Source organism: Strix aluco, chromosome 4, assembly GCF_031877795.1.
Source record: "Strix aluco isolate bStrAlu1 chromosome 4, bStrAlu1.hap1, whole genome shotgun sequence".
Classification (NCBI taxonomy): Eukaryota; Metazoa; Chordata; class Aves; order Strigiformes; family Strigidae; genus Strix; species Strix aluco.
The window spans coordinates 67,372,118-67,395,098 of NC_133934.1; the positions used below are offsets into that span (position 1 = coordinate 67,372,118).

Sequence of the window (22,981 nt, forward strand, 5' to 3'; positions counted from 1 at the left end):
GGAGCTCTCTTGCTGCAGCCTCGGTTCAATGGGAACCATGCTGCTGTTGGAGCAGGGCTCAGGGCAGATTTTGGCAATGTATGCAAACTTTTCCTTCTTTTTTTTACCCCCTCTCTGCCTGCTACATGAAATTCTGAACCTCCCTAGGGATTTTAAGGCAACAGATTTACTGTAATCCTTGAGGCAAACCAGCACTCCTGGTTTTAGGAAGCCTTTGCATCTTACAGAAGGTGGGGTGTTTTGTTTTGTTTTTTGTTTTTTTTTTTCCTGGCTGGGTATTCATCAACCAATACAAAGGCCACCCCAGTTCAACAAGCTCAAGATACTGTTTTGCACATTTTTCTAGCAGGTTCTAAGAGAGCCTCCCTGTCGCCTGCCATCAGTTAGCAAACCAAGCCCGTCCTGCAGCCCCCATCGCAGCCTGAATGCCCCTTTGGTGGGAGTCTGCACTAAGGCTTGAAGGGCAATAACCAACATCTGTATCCAAAGCAAAAACTGGGAAGCACTGGGATTTTTGTTTTTAACAAATCAAAGCAAAATCAGAATTGTAACAGCATCCTTGCTGACAAGTATAAATAAGGAGGGATTACTTTTTCTTTCTAAATACCACATGCGCTGTGGGGTTCAGACTGGGGCTGCAGACCCAAAAGGGAGGCTGCCAGGGGTTACTGTTCCTGCAGATCTTCGCTATCCCAAGGGATGGAAATAGCCTCTCGCTCGGTGACCAGCCAATAGAGGGCAACATGCCCATGTACACGTAGGCTTTGATCCCACAAACCCTGTTGTGGGTTTCACTGAAGGACAACTCTATGCACAGAAGTAATTCTCCTGTGGGATGCTTCATGGCACATTAATATTTTAATTATTTTTTGCAAGATCACAGTCTGTTTGCAAACCCACTGTAATGATGTGGGGCTTGTCTTCATTTTTATCATATGTACCAACAGTTCCTGCATCCAGGCTCAGGCGTTCAGCCATGACCAGGATCTGCTGGGACAGGTACAGCGTGAATACAAAAGGAAAAGCCCCCAAGAGTAGGGCTCCTGCACGTCCCTCTGCACCTGCTGTAGGGAGCTGTGCAGCCTGACCCTTGCTCCCTGCTGTGGATGGGGGGTTGTGGATCCTGGCACAGAATCTCATGGGACTTAATGGGAATATTGAAAAGAGGAGAAAATAAGGCCCTGAAGCCCTTGCCTGGGCCTTGGCTAATTACGTGCTGATGGATTGCCATTAGGGAAACCATTCTGAGGGACATGCCCTAACTACCCTTAGGTGTGTGTGTGGCACTTAAGAGCTGGTGGCCTTTGAAAAAGAACTAAAGAGGAGGCTGAGGATTTAGTTTTCTCCTCCTTCCAACTGTTGGTGTGGTAACAGGAGAATTAAAGCCCTAAATCGTAGCCCTGGGATCTTGGTTGTTCAGGCTGACCTTTTGCTACCTGCCTCATAAGAACTCATCTTGGGTGATCCCAGTGAAATGGAGAGTGACGTAAGTGAGAATTCAGCCTGAGAGGGAATCTGTGGCACCCCAGCCTCCCTTATGCTGCACAATCCCTGACGCTTTGTAAATGAGAAGTATCAGAGATCGGGTGCAGGCAGGAGAGCTTCAGCTGGCCAGGGTGACTGCCCTGATGCTGCCAGCGTGCAACACTGCAAAGCACTCAGTCTTCCACTGCCTGTGTGGGAAAACTACAGCAGAATGTATGTGGAGCACCAAATAATAAAAAGGGAAGTCTGATCCTGGGTACCTATAGGGCTGTCAGTTCACTTTACTCATGGGTAGTATTTCGTCTTCTCAGCTGCAGCTTCATGGAGTATTTCCTCCCCGGAAAAGGCTTTAAATATTGCATTACTAAGATTGCTGTGTTGTGTTTTCCTTCCAAATTAAACTGCTTCTCAAATGGATTGATGTTTTGAGGACAGGTTTAGGAAAGAGACTCTTGGATTTTTAGCTGATTATAGTGGTCTTGATGCCACCCTCTTGCAGGGGGGTTCTGGCACTGGCACTTAGCTATTTTTAAGTATTAAAATATCCCCTTCAACATAGTATTTTAACGTACCACAGGGAATCACCACAATAGTTTATAAATAGTCTAGAGCTTGAGCACAGCAGGACAAATCAGGGCCACAAAATGATTGTTGCACCTATCCTTGGTAATAATTAAGAACATGTACTCCTGCAGATGACTGTGGTCTCCCAAGCCCCTGATGCCCTGTCAGATACATGAGGCCCCCAGGAACTCCCCCTCGAGGAGCTTCCTCGGCACTTTAAAGGGGTCCTGCTTCTGTCCTCACCCCAAAATGCTGCTGTGCAGCACCCTGAGCCACCTGCTGCTTTCCTCCCTCTCAAGACCACTCAAGTTCATCATGCAGATTGTTCTTCCACTTTCTCCCACGGGTAGGTGCACTCTCTTCTTTACCGCTACCCAGTGCCATGAGCTGCATGCCAGCAGCAGCTTGGTCAGAGATGGTGCCTTCTCTGCCTTGTGATGATGGGATATGGGAGGCCGTTTACGCCCTGCAAGGGATGGAGCTGGTCCTGCCAGCAGGACTCTCCAGGCACTGCTCTGCTGGAGCTCTGCATCCTGCGAACAGCAACGACTCTCAGTTAGAGAGTGGAAACGGAGAGCAGCATGTGGAACGTCCCAATAGCAGTAAAATGAAATCAGGGGCCAGTTAAACTGCAAAAAAGGGGGGCTCTTGAGAAAAGCAGGACTTATTCTCCCTCTCGTACTTTCTTAGTTGGTGAGGCAAGATGTGGTTGGTTGTAAAAAACCAACCCATTCTGTGGTGTTTTGAGCTGCTAATAATGGATCTAATGCTGCTCCCATTGAATAACACCCAACTCTCCATTGCCTTCAGGATGAATAACTTGAGCTAATTAACAGTTTCAGAAGCTCAAACCATTAAATGGGATTCTCCGCTGCCCTGAGCAGAGAGGAAAGTGTCCAGGAGCTGCTTATTCCTCAGTCTGCAGCTATTTACTCTGTGACTTGACTGTCCTGTGTTTCGAGCGTATCCATCTGCACCTCATGGACATGCTTTCTTCTGCCCATCACAGAGGTGGTAGGAAGCTTAATTCCTTGTTATTTGTCAAGTGGGCTCTGATTGCCAGCTGAAAGGCAGAGACTGATAGAGAAGTCCTGTGCGGTGACAGCAGCTTTGGTCTCTTGGAAAGACAGGCTTTGCTAACAGTGTGTGGGGTAAAAGGGTGAAAGACTTCAGCCAAATCCATTGGTGTTGTGACTCTGTGTTTAATCTGACAGGGGACAAATGTAGAGGGAAAGAAAACCGGGCAATTTGTTAGGGTTCAGTGAAGTGCTAACTAGGAACAGCTCTTGGGAGAGAACTAAAGCACCTGGAAGTACATGCCACTAAAACTCCTGCCCTGTGCACAGGATTAGAAATTCTTTGTTGACTGCTCTTAGTTTTGGGGTTTTTAAGATTTTAAACCACAACTGCAGTTACAAATGAAACGAAGACTGAAGCAGTCTGAGAGGAATGGATATAAGCAAACACAGAAATCCAGAGTGTCTGCAAAACTGTGGGGACACTGCAAATGAAATGATTCCTGTCCCTGCTTTCTAACTTCTCTGCTTGCAGAGGCGTTTTTCCAAAGGGGACCCTCCCGAGCCTGCAAGCTGGGGAGAGGGGATTGCCTCCAGGATCTTCGCTTTATAAAGAGGACAGAGAGAGTGGATTAAATCAATATTTCATTTATTTGGGCTTGTAATTCCTCTTACATCAGCTGCCACATAAAGATTTTCCCCTATTTTCTTCCCCTCCTCCTCGTCCTCATTTACTATGCACCAATAATTTCCCTTTGACGCTTTCCTGCCAGTCCTAGTGCCAGATGGCCCTGGTTCTGAGCTTCTCCCCTCTCTTGGGAGCGGCCCCCATTGTCAATGCAAAGGAGGCGTCGTGGCTTTGAACCCAAAGCTGGGACCCAAACTTCAGCCCCGGCGTGAGGAGGAGCTAACCCACTAATGCAGGAAACCATGCAAACAGCACACCCTCCCACTCATCGCCATTAAGGAAAAAAACCCTTCACTAAAGGCTGTTTTGCATTTTCCCCAATGGTCCATGTATAGAAATCTGGTGCAAATTTAATTCTCTCACCACCTGATTCCACTTCCCAGCCGTGAGGTTCCCTTTGTGTCATAAACTCAATTAGACATATGCATTTCACATCATGGACACAGATGTGAAAACAAAGTGCGCACGTACCTCTCTCTCTCTCTCTCTCTCTCTCTCTCTCTCCCCCTCTCCCTCTCTCCCCCTCTCCCTCTCCCTCTCTCTCTCTGTGTAGATGCGCCGACATCGGCTTTAAAGCGATAAAGAAAGTGAGTAAATCTGTTTAGGGCGCTAGCCCGCTATGCAGAACAAAGTGTCCGGCTGCGGTGAGCGGCGACGAGTTTCTCATTGTGTTGGGGTAGGCTGTGACATCTTGGAAGTCAATAGGGTTTCCCTGGGTCTAGGCTGGGTGACAGGGAGCCGCTTCCCTGTTTCATTTCAGAGTGGCGTGGGGAGGGTCTTTGTGCATGGTTTGGGTGTGTGCCCAGCACGCCGGTGCATTAGCTGTAGGTGCTGAGGAATTTTCCAGCCACACGAGTTGGCAGGGAATGAAAGGAACGGGTATTAATTTCTCGGTGTACAGCTCAGAACAGGGGGGACATAATTGCAAAGATTGACATCGAACTATGTTTCTGTGTGCCACACAGCATGCAGCCCTGCCTTTTAAAAAAAAGTAGCTGAGTTTCTCTCCCTGGCTTGACTTTTCTACATTTTGTGTCCATTTGGGTTTGGAGAGGGACACAAGAGGTTTCGGCATTGAGCGGAGAGTTAAATTATGCAGCTGCAAGACTGCCAAGCCCTTCAGAATAGGATGCTTCGTTTAGATTTTCCACAATGCTATTGAAGTGCTTATTTTCCTCCTGAAGAGACACAAACAGATGCAAACTTCTGTAAACACTTTAGAAATGAATTCAGTGAGTTTGGCCTCTCAGCAGTGCTCAATAGCTGACAGAAAAATGTCTAATTAGTGCAAGTGGAAATAATAGGGCCACTTGGATTCCTTCCATCCTCCTCCAAGTCTACTTTTCCTAGGAACTCAAAGGCCCTTTTGTTTGGTAGGTCACCCTCTCTCAGGCTTTTGTGCTCCGATCTATTAAAGGAAGAAGGGGAGGAAAAAAAAATAGATTAGGCGATGCTCTGCGCTTAAATATATGGCCTGTTGATGAGCATTTCGAATGGCTGGTTTGCAGTGTCAGTTTACAGGTGCTTGGAGAGGGGGATTCCTCCATTGTTGGCCGGCATAAGTGAAGTTGTGCGTGCTGGGCTCCAGGAATCCTTTTCAAGTGCCATCCTCTTAGAAAATCCAACTCTGGCTCAGGAAAAAAAAGGAAATTTGTACAAATCTGCCTCACCAAAGTGCAAACAAGCTAGCAAATGCTTGCAACAGATTGGTGTTGCAAGTCATCCTTCAGGCCGTATACCATAGGCTCTTCTCCAAACAGTTTGACACGGGCTTTCTCCTGCACACCTCAGACAGTGGCTATGCTGCTTAAAATCAAGTAGGGGTCTTGCTGTCAGATTGCGGGTTTCTGAGCTAAAAGCAAAGAGAATAGAAATGAGGCTGGGGAGGAGTCCAGGAAACCTGTCTGGTGTCTAAAGCAGTTTGTGGACATTGCTGTCTCTCTGGCTCTGCCTGTGCATTTACACAGGGAAGATGAGGGAAGGAGGCTGGTGCCAAGACAGAAATGGGAGATAGCTGCTAAACTTGATGTCTTCGTGGGGATTTGGATAAAGTTTTCTTGCAGTCTCTCATCCTCTGATGATGCTGTGGGGTCTGATCCTGCCTCCCCTGTGCTGCTTTTACTCTGTCACGAGTGGAGTTACTCACTGACATGAATGAGAAGCACATCCTTTTTGTGAGGAGGCTTTGTATGGTTTCAGGTGTTTTCTGTTTTTTGCTTTCTCTTGTGATTGACCACATGACAAAGCAGTACTCAGCCGTTGCCAGCTCCCAGGTGTTTGAGCTAGGCTCAAAATCAGGAATAATATCTATGGCTCACGCAAAATAAACAGCTGGAACATTCCTGTCTTAAAAATGAAAATATTGTCAGGAATAGTCATAATTATAGGTAATAATAAATCCTATCTGATCACTGCCACAAAGACTTTTTCCATTATATAAATGCCTAGGAACATAAAGTTTATAAGGTGAGTAGAAATTTTGAGACAGCCTTTTAATTGCTAGCGAATATTTGCTTCTCGTAATGTTCAGTACTTCACTTGCTGTAAACCTGTGTAGCCACCTTACAGCAACTAACTAAGGATATCCCATCTGTTCTAAAATGGTACGTAGGCAGCACCATTAGTCAGAGGGTTACTAAAGCTGAATATTTTCTGTAGACGGTTCACTGAGCCTTTGCGAGGTGAGTTTCTCCAAGGCTGCCCCATGGCATTGGTGTTCTTTTCAGGTTTATTTGAAAGCTTCCATCATGGTCAAGGACTGCGCAACGGCAACTGCTATTGTGTTCCTGATTGACCGGTTCCTGTATTGGATTGATGCCTCCAGAAAACTTCTTCAGATTGCCAAGGCTCTGCACAGGCTGCAGCCCACCGTGCCGATCAGTCCTCAGGTGCTCATCCGCCAGGCTCGCCTCTCTGTCAACACAGGTATGACTCTGTTTTCTCAGATCAAGCCCAATTAGGAGCTACTTGACTTTGAAGAAGACAGTTTGTCCCTTGCTGGGGATGACATGCTTACAGCCCTGGTGCCATCTTTTCAAACGCACAGCCCACTCCCAGCCCCCTTGAGCCCTCCCAGCTCCTCTCAGTAGCACAAAGGGGCTGGTATAAAGGGTTTCAGAGCCAAAAGCAGGAGAGAAAATTGTGAAAGGGTGTGGAAAATACTAATTGGAGCTTTTGTTCCTTGACAAATCTTCCCTGCTGGTTTCAAACAGGGATATCTGAATTGCTATACTTCTGACCAAGGGCCTTTAAAAAGTAAATTAGAATCCCAGCATTTTCTCTGCACTGTCCCAGCTGCTTTTTTTTTTTTTTCTTCAGTGGGACCACTTGACTATGCAAAAAATGCAGCTTACAACCCCTCGAGGATAAACTGAACTTAAAAAAAAATTCCATCATTCCATCATAATGTGGGCAACACCTGAAGGATTTTTAATGTATCTTCCCACTGTCCTACTGGGGAGAAGAAAACAAAGCCAGATAAACCTACTCTGAAAAACCCAGTTGAGGAATATTTTATTTGCAGAAAAATAGCCAGTTTTTATTTGTGGCTGTGGACTTCTCATGCTCCCACTGCCGTGGTGTCTGGGTACTGGCACACTCCACTTGATGGGCTAGTTCAGCCAACACTTACACTGCTTCACTGGCTGGAGCAGCCTTCTTGAATTCAGCCAGACAATTGAGACAAAAAGCAAGGTTCAACATGAATCAAGCTGATCAAATTAGACCTTAAGACATCTCCTGCAGCCCATCAAGCCTGCCATGGGTGACTCCAGCCATGTGACAAAAGCTCTGAGCCCTATGACAGGAGTCTGAAAGGCAGAATCCCTACTTTGTGTTGCATGCTGCATCCTATATATTTTTTGGCTATATATTCTGTGTTTAAGGTGGTTCTTAAAAGCTAAGTAGAGAGTGACAGGGAGGCAGCGTAGCCTGCAGCTATGTTTTCTGTGGTGGGATGTCAAGTCAGCTGTCTTCAAGGTGCATCTGCAGAGCTTCCCCTTCTGTTGAACTCCCTAGTGAGACCAAAATGGTTTCCAAAACCCATGTTTCCTTGGGACAGAAACCAGCAGCTCTGTTGCTGAAGGAAGCAGGCTAGACTACTTTCTCCTGGAAGAGAAATAAGAGCAGGGAATTCCAACCGGTGGGGTAGCCAGCAGCTTAGTGCCCATCCCAGTCTTGTTGCCACCTCCCCTGCTCTGAATCCTGCAGCAGCCCAAAGCATGGGAAGGAATAGAGCAAGAAATGAGTGCCTGGAGGCACCTGCCCACACCATGGGGCTTGGGTTTACTCTAAAACCAACACACAGCCTTAGCTTTGCCCGTAAAGGTGAGGTATCTGTTGTTTTCTCCTTGTGGTTGGTTTAGTGGAGCTGCACTGTTGAACAGAGACAGCATTGCACAGAAATTCAATAGAAATACCAGAGCTTGACTCGAGGAAGATTTTTCTCACATTTTAAGATTAAGCACTCTTCCAGAAATGTGTGTTAAGTAAAACAGATATATGGATAATTTCCTCTTACTGTGCAACCACATACTTTAGAATGTAGTGCATGTACATTTATGACTATTGACAGCAATAAATCTGTGTGCAAGCGATACCGGGATGTATCATGTTAAATGTCATACAGCTTCTTGATGAGATTTTTTGTCTGGCTAGAAACAGTTGCCTCATCGGTGTTTTCTGCAATATTTGTTGTATATGTGAAATAGCCTGTGTCAGAGATTCCTGAGCATGAGGTGGCATCTGCAGTGCATACTTAATAGGAAAGTTTAGTCTAAGTGTAAACACACTGGCGGTGCTGGGAAGAAGAGTGCAATTTGCAGGGGCTTTCACTGATTAATATTTTTGTTCATGTCACATGAAACATTTTTGTATTCATTTTCTGTCTTTTTTTTTTTTTTAATCAGGTAAACTTTTAAAAGCTGAATATATCCTAAGCAGCCTTATTAATGACAATGGAGCAACAGGTACATATATATTTCTTTTCCAATTTCATAGTTACTATTTTGGTGGGATTTTTGATACTAATTTTAACAGTCACACAAGCTTCAAATACAGCCAGTTTGATCTCAGGAGTGGCTCCTTACATCACATTTCTCTTTTCTTCACCATTCTTTGCTAAAAATGTGGAAACTGCAACTTTGTTTTGAAATTTCCATAATTCTTCCTTCTATATCTTCACTTAGGTGGGAAAATATTCTGGATTGACAGCCTTTATACTAATTTCTCTGCCCAGAGAATTTTAAAATGTGGACTAATTTTAAGCAATTGACTGATCTAGAAAACTAAGACAACTTCCTCCCTGCCAAAAAATCCAGATTGTTAGAGTAATGCTTACCCTCCAAATTCATGCTGATCCTACAAACTAAATGAATACTTTATCTAAACCTGTAGCAGACTACAGTGCAGCTATTTAGTATCTTTTGGTGTTAAGAAAAAAAGAGAGCAAGTCCTGGTTCTTACAGCACTTTTTTCTATTGCTGGATAGATGTGCAAAACTGTAAAAATGGGACCATTCTTTAATGCATGATGATGTTTGTAGAAATTACTTTTTTTTCTTTTCCTTTCTGTCAAATGACTATACTGCTGGTCGTGTGGCTTGTTTCAGATCTGGAGGGATGTGTAGTATTTCTAATGGTAAGAATTCTTTAGTTTTGACAGACATCCATAATTATTATTTAGTTATGTTTCTGAGAGAATATATTTTAGGGTTTTATATCTGTTCTCCATTTTCTTAGCCTTCAGGGTTTTTTTAGTCAATACTTTCAGGTTTCTCTACAACCATGAAACTTAAAAAATTTAAGAAGCCTGTTCTGGGTTTTGTTGGTTTGTTTTTCATGTGAAACTGAGGTACACATACAAGAAGGGCTTTAAACAAAATACCCGCTATCACTATCACTAGTGAGGTGCATTTCATCTCCTTGGGATTATGCTTTTCTTTTAAGATTATTTTCATAATATTCAATATTAATACTTGTTTGTTTCCCACTGAAGATGTTTTGTTAACAGATGCTTCACGCTGAGAATTGCAGTGAAATGTTCACAATACTTAGGAAAGCTTGATGATTTTATTTCATATTCTATTCTTAAATCCAATATAGATTTGATAATGAAAGACTTTGTGTAACTAATCATACTGTGTTAACACGAAAACTTCTGTTTTAATCTTCATGAGATACAGGTATCTGAAAAGAAAACATGCTTTGCCAATGCCAATATAGATTTGATAACGAAAGACTTTTAACACTGTATGATTGGTTACACAAACTTCTGTTTTAATCTTCATGAGATACTGATATCTGAAAAGAAAACATGCTTTGCAAATGATATTTTGCTCTTCTGTATATACTGGTGACCACAAAGATATCCCATATTAATCCTTTTGACTGGTTTTTAGTGGAACTCTATATATTTATATACAATGACTTTTTGTCACGTCACAGGAGAGAGGTACCTTTCACATTTTAGATTGTTTTTATGCTCTATATAGCTGTCACTCAAGCTATATACTCATACAGCTGTCTACTTATATTCCTTAACGCACTGTCACTTTGTCATCTCTCTGACTCTAAGTCCTGACTCAAACCAGCTGAATTCAGTGGGGAGAATCCTGACAATTTACTGGGATTCAGGTTACCCTCAGAGGCTTAAAATGACAGCAACTTTTTTCATTCTCTACTGAGTTTTTGCACTCTTTCTGCAGGTACCTGGCGATACGCTAAGGAAAGTGATAGGACTCTCGTCCAGTCAGTCTGCTTACAGATCAGAGGACAGATTCTGCAAAAGCTTGGTAAAGCTTTTTTCTATAAACGTCTGCTCAAGGTTTTCTCTTACTTTTTATGGTACATTTGGCATATCTCAGAATTTTAGCTTGTGTAGAACACCTGCCTGGTGCCTGTAACACAGCCCCAGAGATGGGTTGTACACCCGTCTGTTTGCAGCAAGGACCTAGAGCTGTGTACCCAGCAAACACATCTTAGAAATTATATTTTATATTTTATAAATATATATATATTATTATATTTTATTACTAATCTTACCAGAAGTTGAGGAGCATTCTGAAATGTTGTTCCCTTTTTTCCTGTGCTACTCCATGTTTGCTAATGCTTTTCCCAAATTCACTGTTCCCAGAGGCAGGCAGTAGTTTATCACAGGTACATCACAGCAATTTCCTCTCTCAAGACAAGAAAATCCCTACACTTCAGCGTGATGGGCTTCTGTATTCAGGGCTTGGTACTTGAGGCCAACAACCTTAATTTTATGCTTTTGATGTGACCTTTCATCTTTCATGACTGTTGAGCTGAAATCTTTTATTAGCATAAAATGTGTGTTTATGCACAGCCAAAAGCTAAAGGAAACTAATAAATGTTCAGTGTCACCAAAGCAAAAAATGCCATGATATGGTTTTATAGTCTTTGGAGGGCTCCTGACTTAAGGAGGTGTAAAATAAACTATAGAAAGCTATCTGTAACAGTAATCTGCTTAGTGACTATTTTTTCTGATTTATTTCAGGGATGTGGTACGAGGCAGCAGAGTTGATTTGGGCTTCAGTTGTGGGATATTTCAAGCTTCCTCAACCAGATAAAAAGGTAGTGTTTCCTTCTCACTCCTTGCCAATCTAATAATCATTCCAGGTTAGCTTTTGTTTGTTTCAGAAAAGTCTTTTAGCAATAATGTTTCAATTATGCACTTCAGACAAGGTTAACATGCAGGACAAATATGCTAGCCGAAGTCTGTATTGCACATTGTTTCCGCATGCATACACAGACTTACGGACACCTTTTTTCCTGCAGGGGAATGAAGGTAACAGTTTTCATTAAGCAGAATCATCTGAAGTGAACCATCACCTAGGATGTCACAGGTGCCTCTGGCAAGGACAGACTAACCCCAGAATGCAGCCGTAGATTTTATTTTTTGATTAGGACGAAGGCTAATTTTTTTTAACTAGTAACCAAGCATCTCTATTTGCTGAGCTGCTCTACACAATCTGTTGTGGGTGATGGATTTTCCTGACACTGCAGTATTTGAGCACCTTTCAACAGCTGCCATATCTGTCTTTAACACCTTTGTGAGGCTTGGCCACACTAATCTCACTGTAGATGAAGCAACAGTCACACCATGTGTCCGTAGCTAAACAAGAATGTGAACCTAAGTCTTGCAAGTCCTAGGGTGATGCTTTAAGAAGTTTTGTAATTGTACCCCAGCATAAGATATGGCACAAAACCAGACCTTGTCACCTCTCCTCTGCCATACCTTAAAGCTTGACCTCAAGCTCAGAACATTTCTGTGGAAGCAAAGATAGGTTGTGAATTTTGTGGAAAGCATACAGATACTTCCTTGCGTTCTGAACTATTTGGCTGGGCAGACCCTTAGCTAGCGCAAATAGATCAAATCTTCCAGAGAGAGAGAGATAATTAGCAAGTTTGTAGATCTATATGTTACATGTTCATGTCTTATTTTTTAATTGGTTCTGTAGAACCAATTACAAATTACTGAAAAAAAACCCCAATTATGTCAACACCAAGAACTGTTGACTTTTGTCCAACTCTGTTTATTTGGTTTTTAAACAGTGCAATAAGCTGGAGAAGTGTGTTAAAATAGATTCTTGTTTTCTCAGGCTGTGTGATGAACATTTATTACTTCTATCATCTCTCTAGACATTCACCGCATAGTTTTTAGAAAGACTGGGATCAACTGGCCAGTTCTTAAACATAATTTTTGGCTTTCTGTAGTCTTTTCTGAAAAACAGCGGTAAAACAGATTGAGTCTTTTTTTCAGATATGATTAGCCAAGGGTTTAATGCAGCTTTTGGTGATAACATGAGACTTCACTTTCGTTGTCACAAACAGCACCTTGGGAAAATACAATGCTAAGGAAAATACAATGCTATTTAAGTTGAAACCTAGAACTAGTGGTAAGAGGGATAGCTGCCACTCATGGAAACCCATGCATATCCACCAGGCTATACTTTCTGCAAGTTGAAATTATTAAAACCCTGCCAAGATGATATCTCTGAATTTTCTAGCAGTGCTTTTCTTCAGATCTTGTTTGTTTGGTTTGGTTTCTTTCTGGTGTGTTCCACACAGAACCTACTTTATTGTGAGCAGTAAAATTCAAAATGCAAAGGAAAAACCACTATGATAATTTTCCATTTCTCTTCAGGGAATTGCTACTTCCTTGGGTATTATGGCAGACATCTTTGCCTCCATGAATGAGAAGGATTATGTACGTTTTAAAACCAGTGCTGAGATTGACCTGGTAAGACTTGGTTTGGTATTTGTGTGTGTAGATTGTTAGATGGGCTGTATGTTGTTGTCCCAAATTCACCTACACTTTGTTCTTCCTCCAGTTCCTCTCCTGTGCTGAGAGGGCTGAAGAAACTTCCATTGCTCCTGGTGGAAAAAGTTTATTAGCACTTAGATGGAAGAATGCCTTGCTTCAGGAAAAAGAAAGCATTAAGAGTATTTATAGAGCATGTATGTCTGCGTCTGTGTAATATATAGAATACTTACAGGTCAGAAAGTGACACATTGATGGCAAATCTGAGCAAAAAGGCTCCTGCAGAAACAGACCTGGCTGTTGTTGTTTAAGATATGATGTCCTGCTCTGTCAAGACTCAAAGGTCTCAGCAAGCTCAGGGAACCTACAAAGTCAAGAAACAAATCCCAAGCTGCCTTGCTTCAATCTAACAGGGTTGCTTACCAGGTAGACCCCTCTCTTTGAAAAGAAAGCCTCTGAGATGAGGTCTTCCCTCTTGTTTTTTTTTTTTCATTTCACTAGAGCCTTCTCCGAGAATTCAGTCATCGCTTATTATCAGCTGCTGAGGCCTGCAAACTAGCAGCAGCTTACAGCCAGTACACACCACTGTTTGTCCTCACAGCCGTGGTAAGTATTAGTCTTCACTCTGAAAGTGTTATTTGTGTAAGAGAAGAGTCCAGGCTATTAAATTTGCCTCAAATCTGTCTTTTAAACATTGCATCATACAGGGTATTGTGTCTGTGTTGTGGGTGTGACACTGTATGTTGCTCTGAACTCCAATCACGCTAAGCAGACAGGCAGAAAGCAGTATCTGTTGACAGAGTGAGGATGGGATTTCAAGCCCATCTGGGAATACTGCTTCTCCTATAACTACAGCTATATTTCAAAGGGAAAAGAACAAGGTTATTTCCTCCAGGAGACACAGCAGCAGGCAGTTAGAGCTGATGTTTGCTTCAAATTGTATAAAGGAAAGAAATATTTTTTCCTCCCTTTATTTATCTGACAGGTTCCGGTTTTTAATTCCTTCATTCCTCTTTCATCCCCTCCCAGAACATCCGTGGGGTGTGTTTGCTGTGCTATAGTCATTCCAAGGACTGTCCTCCAGAAAAGAGAAAGTTCTACTTGTCCGAAGCCAAAGAATCCTTTGAGATCGGCCTCCTCACCAAGAATGATAAGAGTCCCGTCACCAGCAAGCAGGAGCTCCATAGTTTTATTAAAGCTGCTTTCTGCCTCACAACTGTGCATCGATGGCTCTATGGAGAGGGTGAGAAACTCCGTGAGGTGAGTCAACTATGTAGAGAAGCCATGGAAAAACTGCATTCATACAGCACTCCATTTACAGAAGAGAAAGAGAAAGGAATGCTTGCCAAGGAGATCATGTCTCTGATCACATCCGTGAAGAAGCGCCTGCAAGTGGAAAGCTTCCCTAATTCTGATGCCAGGTCTTACGTTCCAGACAGTTATAAAGGGAAAGTGGAAAAACCTATCCTGCAAGGGGAAGCTAGCTTTGAGAAAATCCTTGCCATGCATTCTCAGCATCATCTGTCAGTGTGCGAAGTGTTTGAAAATACTTGCAGGATTCATAAAACCAATCCGGGAGAAACCCAAGTGGGAGCTTGTATCACAACCTTAAGAACAGAAACCAGAAACATAGACACTGTGTGTACTACTGAAGAAATAGTGTACCAGAGGGAAGGCACTGCGAAAAGGCTGAATTCAGCAACAGCAGGAAGTAGCTCAGAGAGACTCAGTGGCCAGAGAAATAAATGCATTGGTTCTTATGTGATGAAGATGTCCTTAGATGAAGAGATCAAGCCATTAGAAATAGAAATAAATTATGAAAACGGTGTTTCCAGCAGATGGCAAAACAGGAGTTCTACTTCAGAGAGCTCTTGGTGCAAGCTGTCAAAATCAAGTTACTCTTCCAGCTGGGAGGAACTAAACTGTAATAGCAGCAAAGGGTCTCCCAGGGAAGGGCAGCAGCAGGAAAAGGGCTCAGCGGAGGAAGAGTGTTGCACAACAGAATCTGATGAAAATGCTCAAGCTGCATACTTGCGCCCATTGCCTCTCAGAGCCTGGCCTCCTTCTCCTCGAGAGCCTGTACGTAGCTCCTGGGGATCTCCTCAGCCTCCCTTAGAGGTAGATGCACCTCTCGCTGGGAAGCTGGTAGAGAAGGCGTCTCTTTGCGGAGGGGAGCTGCAGGACGGAAGACACTGTGGAAAGAGCTCTTCAGAGAAGGAAGAAGGGGAGATGAAGAATGCGGTTCCTTCCCTCTCCACCCCTTACTCTGTTCCTACCAGGCCAGAGAAGGAGGAGGAGGAGGAGATGAATTTCTCCTCCTGGGCGGAGCTGGGCTGCAGGACCAAGGACAGCGGCAGGGAGGGCGGTGGTGGAGCCCCCTTGTCCCGGCCCCGGAGCCGGTTTGTGGGTGCCCGCCCAGAAGCAGAAACTGCGAATAGCACAGAGGATCCCTCATTGGAGGCATGTCACCCCACAAACGGGGGTGCTTCTGTACTGTCGACGAGCATCGAGCTGAAAACGGCCGGCGACTCCTCTGTGCGTGACTGGCTGTGGAAATCTGCTGTGGTGGGAAATGGATCTCACAAAGTGCCTGAAGTTGACACCCAAGCAGAAACAATAGATGACACTGAATTTGATTTCATCAGTACTGGAGACTTAATAAACAGTTATCCTACAGCCTCTGTTCCGAAGCATCAATCAACTCCCAGTGCACCAACAGCTTTGCCCTTGGGAGGAAAGACACCCGTAACCAAGCACTTTGACTATATCACTACTGAAGAAGATGAAAAAAAGTCTTGGGACATGGTGAGCAGCAAGAGACAATCCAGTTCATCTCTAAGTTCATGGTGCAAATCAGCACAGATGCCAAATAGTTCCCCTGAAGGTTCATTTCTGAACCCAAGTGGTTTTGTCTTCATGCCTGGGAGAACGAAGCAAGAAATCCTTGACGCTCGATTTCTGAATGATGATGATTACATGAAGCTTCTGGCAGGGGTGGAACATAATTGGCTTGTCCAGAGACTGATGCCTACTGGAATTTTTAAGTCTAGACAGCTTCGTAAATCATACTGTAAGTTTCCACACAGCAATGGGCATTTTCACACAGCAACAGGCTTTTTAACACAATGTTTTAGTCATCATTTATTATGACTTTTTCTTGTTGTTGTTTTATGAGGTTTTGTGTAAGAATTTTAGAAATGAAAGGACACTCCCTTGACCCATTTTCTCCTATTTCTTCTTATCCATTTGCACATCTTCGTGGATGTGCTTCATGGAAATGGGCTCCGCCTCCATGCCCGCTCAGTCCTTTCTGCTTCAGTCCCTTCATGCAAGAGGTAACTTAGGCTGGTTGAACTCCCTGTGCCAGTTCATCAAGGCCGTTCTACCCCATTACTTGAGTCTCTGGTTTTGTCGCCCATTTAGTTTCCCCATTTCATCCCTGCAAACTGTGTATTTAAGATAATGATTATTAAGTTAATCATAAATAACAGCCATACCATTAATATGTAGACACTTGATCAATTCACTAAGAAATTCAGAAGTTAGGAGCAACACCACTATAGGCTGCCTCACTGAGCTCCTTAAGTAAAACCCGCTTAGGGCTTATCCCATCTTGCATGTCTCAAGCCTGTTCAGCAGTTTTTTTGTCCTTAATGTAAAATATCCAACTCTTCACCTAGATACCTCATAGTATATATTTTGTAGCCCCGTACTTTGCTTTCAGAGAAGCTTGGATATCTCCTGGGGGCTGGTTATTTCATCTCTCAGCACAGGCTTAGAGCAGTCCTGTGGAATTCTACTGTTCATTCTACTTGTGGTGTTTTCTTTTTGTAGCTGCTCTTCTTTTAAAATACTCAAAGAAATCGGGCCTCTGGACAGGCCAAGAAACAGCTGTATTCATTGGGGACTACCTGAACGTGGCAAAGGAAGGCAAACAGAGAAGTGCATTTTGGATACACTTTCTGCACCAAGAAGAAAGCCTGGGAAGGTATTGACCAAACCAATTTCTGAAACAAAATGTTATGCTATTTCTGTGTAAATAGCATAACATAATGCTATTTCTGTGTAAATATGAATGAAAATATTATTTTTGTGTAAATGCTATTTCTGTGTAAACATGAAGGAAAACTGTCTGGTAAGATTAGTCTTATACCTGTGATTCAGCTAGTCCAGTGCCCTGTTAGACAGGAGTTTTTATCAAGTATTTTCAGAAGGCAGTACGAGTTTTTACCTGGACAACTACAGAAATCATAGTCACAGTGGGAGAAGATTGTTTCTTTAGTCTGTTTCAACCTAGTTTACATTTGGTTAGATTTTGACTGATTTTCTGTAGCAAGAATTTTTTATGGCTTTCCCAAATCTCTTGGGCATTTTGGCAGTCTTTCCCACCACTCCATGTAACTCTCTACTTTTTAATTTCTGGGAAGAAAAAGCTACTTCACTGTTGTCTTCTAACAGCCATTCTAACAGCCAGTTAGTGTTCATTTGCTCATGACAACTCTCAGGCCTGACTTCACCTTTGTGCTGGGATAATGTTGCTTCCATTTTATTTGACGTCTAGCTTTGCATTAGAGAATTAGCAATATAGCAATATACATATATATATAGCAATACTTATAAGCAGAAAGGTGTTTCAGTTGCTTTTCTTTAATTTCAGCAGCAGGTTTATGCAATGGGGATGCATCTGCTCTGAAAGCAGGATTAAAATCACCTATTTGCTTCATAAAGGCCTCTGCACCAGGAGAGCTCTGCTAACTACTAATTGCGGATTCTGCATTGTTATTAGAAGTAGCTTATGAATTATTATGGGTTAAAGCAGTATTTTAAGTACCTCTGAGTCAGGTCTCCCTTCAGAGTCAAGAAGAGTTGACTTTAAATATTCCAGTGTTACAAAACCCCCATCCTAGGATTTGATTGATCAGTACAGCATTTTATGCCTGTAACAGCTATAGAAGAAGAAACCACAACTTCAATCACTGCCATTTTAATGCATCACCAACAGCTGGCTTTGCTTCTGAACAGCCAAGCTCTGCTTTGTAGTGATGTTTCTGTATCACAAGTAGGGCTTCCCCAGTGCAGTCTGCTGCTACGCCAAACACTTCCCTTTTTGTTTAGGTATGTTGGGAAAGAATATAAGGAAGAAAAAGGACTTCTTCATCATTTCAGTGACGTGGAGCGGCAAATGACTGCCCAGTACTATGTGACGGAATTCAACAAAAGGCTGTATGAGCAGAAGATCCCTACCCAAATCTTTTATATCCCATCTGCAGTACTCCTGGTAAGAACTGCCTTTTAAGCAATACAAAGGAATTGATGGGAAGAATGTCTTAAGTCAATTCTAATTTTAAAATAGTAGCAGTTAGGCCACCTATGACCTTACCTGGTAGCTGCATTTGCTTATTTCTGGACAGAAGGCACCTACTTGCAGAGCTACAAGTTCATGGGTGCACTGGCAGAAAAGATGCCATGTGCTGTTAGAAGTCAGAAACTCACTTGTAAATGAAGCTCAGGAGTTACCCGGCCTTCTATATCATCTAAGAGTATATAAACATCTTTTTTCAGGGGTAGTTATGAAATCTGAACAGCAAAGTGACCCATGTTGAGCACCACAAAAACGTTTAACCCTCACTAGAATCCAGCAAGTGAGGTTCTTGTAGACAAGTTGATTTGCTGCAGGACAACTCTGGGGCCTTTTCTGCATGATGCTGAATTTCAGGAACACAGGACTGGAAAGGACCACCTCGTGACTCATCAGGTCCAGTGCCCTGATATCACAGGCAGCAACACTGCATAATCCCTTTTTATACCCGTTAAGCCATGTCTTAAAAGCAGCCACGTTGTGTGTTGTGTTTTAACCTTCATTGCTTCCAATAAGAAATCATTTTAGAGCTGCTTTCTTGACATCTGGAAACTTTCCACTATTTTCTAACCTAAAATTAACGAGTTTCTATTTATTGTCTTTCTCACAACTTCTTTGAGGTCTAGATCTAAGGAAGGAGCAGCAATAACATCCCCTCATAGCCTCTGTTCTCTAGGCTAAGGAAGCCAAGCTCATTTTAGTGTCACCTCAAGATACAGGTCTCTCTTCCCCTGTTCATCTGTGAAGCCCTGATCCTGCTCTACTTTGAATTCCCATTTCTTAAATATCGATGATCTGAATTGTACAGTGTTCCCCTGAGACCCCTCCACGCCTTTTGCAGAGGCAACAGGAATCCTTACTCTTGGTGAGACCTGCATTTTTTGTGGTCAGATCACACTGGCAGCTCAGTCATCCTTCACATGGCTATCACGAAAAGTTGTTTTCCTCAATAACAACCCTTTAGCATAGTATAGGACACCTTTAAACCACAGACACCTTTAAACCATGGTTCAGTTAACTTGTTGACACAACCTCACCGCTGATCCAAGGCCCAACAGCCTGCTTCTTTTCTGCTTACCCCTGACAGCACAACCAGTGTCTATCTCTCCACCTGTGTGGGCTGTTCTCAGTCATGAGAAGGAAATGCCGATGTCTTCCTTGCAGCTGAGCGTACGTGGATGAGTGAAGAAAGACTGGTGGAATTGGCAGGGCCATGACCTTCAGCGAGGCCACGGATCCATCAGCCACCTCTCAGTGAGGCCATTTCTGTCCCTCCATCCCAATGGTCCAGCCTCAGAGATGACCGAGTGGCTGAGAGGTGGCTGGGATGTGGAGTTATCTGAGAGAGCCTGGGAGGAAGGGGCAGCAAAGTCACCAGAATTACTTTCTCTCTTGAGTGGGTTGCTTCTACCCTCTTTCTTCTGCACGACGGTTGTGAGGAAAGCATGCAAAGCTGTGAGACAAATGGCCCTGCTGTGCCAGCACCCAGCCTGATCATTAGAGGCAGGAGCTGCATCTGGGTGTCCTGGCACAGAGGTTAAAGCTGACATCCAACCCCCAGCAGGAAAGTAAAGGATCTTTTCTTTATTCTTAACTTTCAATTTGGCTTGTGTTTCAAACATGGAGAGGTACTCTCTGGGGTACAGTGCTGAATTCGCTGTTTCATTATGAGTAGGTACATGATAGCATGCTATGCGTATTACTATTTCTGTTAGCCGTTCTGGCACTAGATCTGGCTCTATGCCACTCGCTAATAAGGCCTAATGAGAGTCTGGCATCAGTACTTACAAGTCTCTGAACACAGAAATTACTAAAACAACCCCCAGAACCTCCCACTGCTTATTTACACACTGAGGACGGACCAGGTGCCAGTTTAGCCAAATCTTTTCAGCTTTCTAGCTTATTCTTTATAGTCTCCTGAAAGAAGTTCCCTATTTGCTGGACAAACTAGATATTTGTAGAATTCATTGCTCGTGGAGCTTGGCCTGCCAGGCTGATTTTGTGTTGGATCTCGCTCCACCCTTTGTTCTAGTTAAATACAAGCTCCTCATCTAAACAGCCTGTGTTTTGAATCAGCAATGGGTTAACATGGAGACTCTTCCCATCCGTCTTATGATGCAAAGTTCTAGGAGGAAAAAACAAGACTTCAGTTAGAGCAGCTTTAGCATCCTTGTTTTCACATCTCTGCTTGCATGACTGTCATTAACGCTCTCTTTTCAGATACTGGAAGACAGAACTATAAAAGGATGTGTGAGCGTGGAGCCCTACATCCTTGGGGAGTTTGTGAAGCTGTCCAATAACACGAAGGTAGTGAAGAATGAGTACAAAGCCACAGAGTATGGTCTGGCCTACGGCCATTTCTCCTATGAGTTCTCCAACGGAACAGATGTTGTTGTTGATCTGCAAGGTTTGTATTACAGTGAACTTCATTTCTTGAGTGTCCTCTCATGTTACAGAATATGCTGTATAAAGGACATACTGTCTCTAAGCGATGTAAAGTGAGGGAGGTATGTGCAGGTATGTCTTTGCCTTGAGCAGTGCTCATGTTCTCCACTGCATCACAGCAAGAGCACGTAAGCTGTGTGCTCCCAAGTGTGCCACAGATTCATGCCATGGAGTGGTCTGCTGCATCCAATTAGAATAAAGCCAGTCTGCAAGGATGTGCCTTGTGGAACCATCTAAAGGAGAACCACTAAAAGAGGCAGCAGGTTTTGTCACGCTTTCTCCTTCTTAAAATTGGCAAGTCAAAAAAACCGTTCCTTATTCAGCTAATGAAGGATTGAGCTCTTGGTTAAGAGCCAACAATAAGACCTTTTGGACTCAACCTTTAGCCCACAGGTATCTTTGGAATATCCATTTCATTCAATGTTCATTATGTACCTCTTAAGGTTCTGCTTTTGCTGAAATAGGCACAAACTGGGAATCACTGAAGTGACGTTCGCAGAGTGTGGCCTGTGCCAAGCAGGCAGTCCTGAGTACAATAATACAAAGGCTGTGATGTTTGATACCAAGATGTATCCTTTCTTCCACAGGTTGGGTGACAGGTAACGGGAAAGGCCTCATCTACCTCACAGACCCCCAGATTCACTCTCTTAAAAGCAAAGATGTTTCACGCTCTAACTTTGGGAAGAAAGGAATTGATTACTTTTTTAATAATCAACACATGAAGTGCAATGAAATCTGTCGCTGCCTTTCTTTAACAAGACCCCCAGTAGAGCTGCCACTGTAGACTCACACAAGACGGTAATGCAAAGAATGACCCATAAGCTGGACAGTATTTTATCTTACACACTTTTAGGAGCATATTGTCTTTGTGAGAACAGAGCCGCTGAGACGATACTCATGTAAGTCCAGTCATGAGTTTGGCAAGTTCGGGTCTGTGCATCCAGGCTGATAATACCATGTTACCAACTTGTGTACCATCTGAACCTCATTTTGTTATAGTCATCTGTAAGAATGAATAGAAGAACAGAAGAGTAAGAAAACAGCCTCCCAAATTCAGCTAGAGGTGTACTGCAAGACTGTATAAACTTCTCATCCATTCAGACCCAGTAAGGGCAATAGGCACCATCTGATCTTTGGAAATGGAATATGAAGTAGAGATAGAAGCAGAGAGTTGTATTTCAACCATCTCTGAAATTTTCAAAAACTTGTATAAATGCTTCAGGGAACAAATGGTAATGTTTTGGCTTGCTTAAAAAATAACAGGGTTTCTTTCAGAGGTGTGTATGTCTGCGTGCATACGTGACCACACAACATCTAAACAGATGGAAATATGGTTTTAACTGTAACTGCCAAGAAAGCTCTGTTACTCTTCAAGGGAAAAATAGTGTTCTTGAATCAAGAGATGCTTCACATGAATAATTTAAGACTACTACGTTTAACAAACTCTCAGAAGGCTTTCCCAAGAGAAGAACAGTTCTCACTTAAGGACAGCATGTCTCTTCTACCTGTAATGAAACTGTGAGCACCGCGGATTTGGTGAACAATTCTATAACTAATTCCCACAGATCATCTCACTGGACATCAGTGTAGCCGCTTGTACAAAGGAGCGGTTCTGGAGGGAGACCAGCATCTAATAAGCACAAGTAAGCAGCTTCAGTGCCAGGTTTGGTTCCAGCTAGGCAGGCAAAGCACCCCTTCCCTTTGAGCCTCTGTTGTCCAGCCTCACAGAGCTGCGAGGTGGAAGGTGTTCAGGAAAGAGAGGCGCCTTTCTCAGCTGGGTCCCTGACAGAAGCGGACAGAAGGAGACTTGCAATTTGCAGCCAGTAGCAAGGACGACATATCCAATGGGTTGTGTCTCAGTGCTGGTGGAGGCACAGCCTGCAGAGAGAGCTTCCAACCTGCTTCTTTTCTGGCACATCCCAGAAAATACATTTATGAAAGTAAAACAGATGTCTGATAATATTTAAGTGATATATTTACACACTGCCTCTACCAACAGCTCACACCAAGATCCTGATCCTCCCACCCCACTCTACTCATACAACCAAAGACTAAATTTATACCTACACGATGAGGGGTTTTCTTGACCACTCTGCCCGTGCTGGGGACATGCTTTACCATCATTTTTTTACTATCCTTTACCCC

At 43.2% G+C, this 22,981-nt stretch overlaps 1 protein-coding gene across 1 annotated transcript in view; it reads left to right on the forward strand.

Moving 5' to 3' along the window:
- ALPK1 (alpha kinase 1) overlaps nucleotides 1-21,901 on the forward strand; it is a 30,017-nt gene extending 8,116 nt beyond the window's left edge. Inside the window, exons 3-13 of the mRNA XM_074821484.1 lie at nucleotides 6,480-6,678; nucleotides 8,661-8,720; nucleotides 10,457-10,543; nucleotides 11,266-11,342; nucleotides 12,916-13,011; nucleotides 13,534-13,638; nucleotides 14,062-16,102; nucleotides 16,867-17,020; nucleotides 18,148-18,310; nucleotides 20,612-20,798; nucleotides 21,424-21,901. Coding sequence (XP_074677585.1) covers nucleotides 6,480-6,678; nucleotides 8,661-8,720; nucleotides 10,457-10,543; nucleotides 11,266-11,342; nucleotides 12,916-13,011; nucleotides 13,534-13,638; nucleotides 14,062-16,102; nucleotides 16,867-17,020; nucleotides 18,148-18,310; nucleotides 20,612-20,798; nucleotides 21,424-21,620 — 3,366 coding nt within the window. The 3' untranslated portion in view covers nucleotides 21,621-21,901. The remainder of the gene's footprint in view (nucleotides 1-6,479; nucleotides 6,679-8,660; nucleotides 8,721-10,456; nucleotides 10,544-11,265; nucleotides 11,343-12,915; nucleotides 13,012-13,533; nucleotides 13,639-14,061; nucleotides 16,103-16,866; nucleotides 17,021-18,147; nucleotides 18,311-20,611; nucleotides 20,799-21,423) is intronic.
- The last annotated feature ends 1,080 nt before the right edge of the window (nucleotides 21,902-22,981 follow it).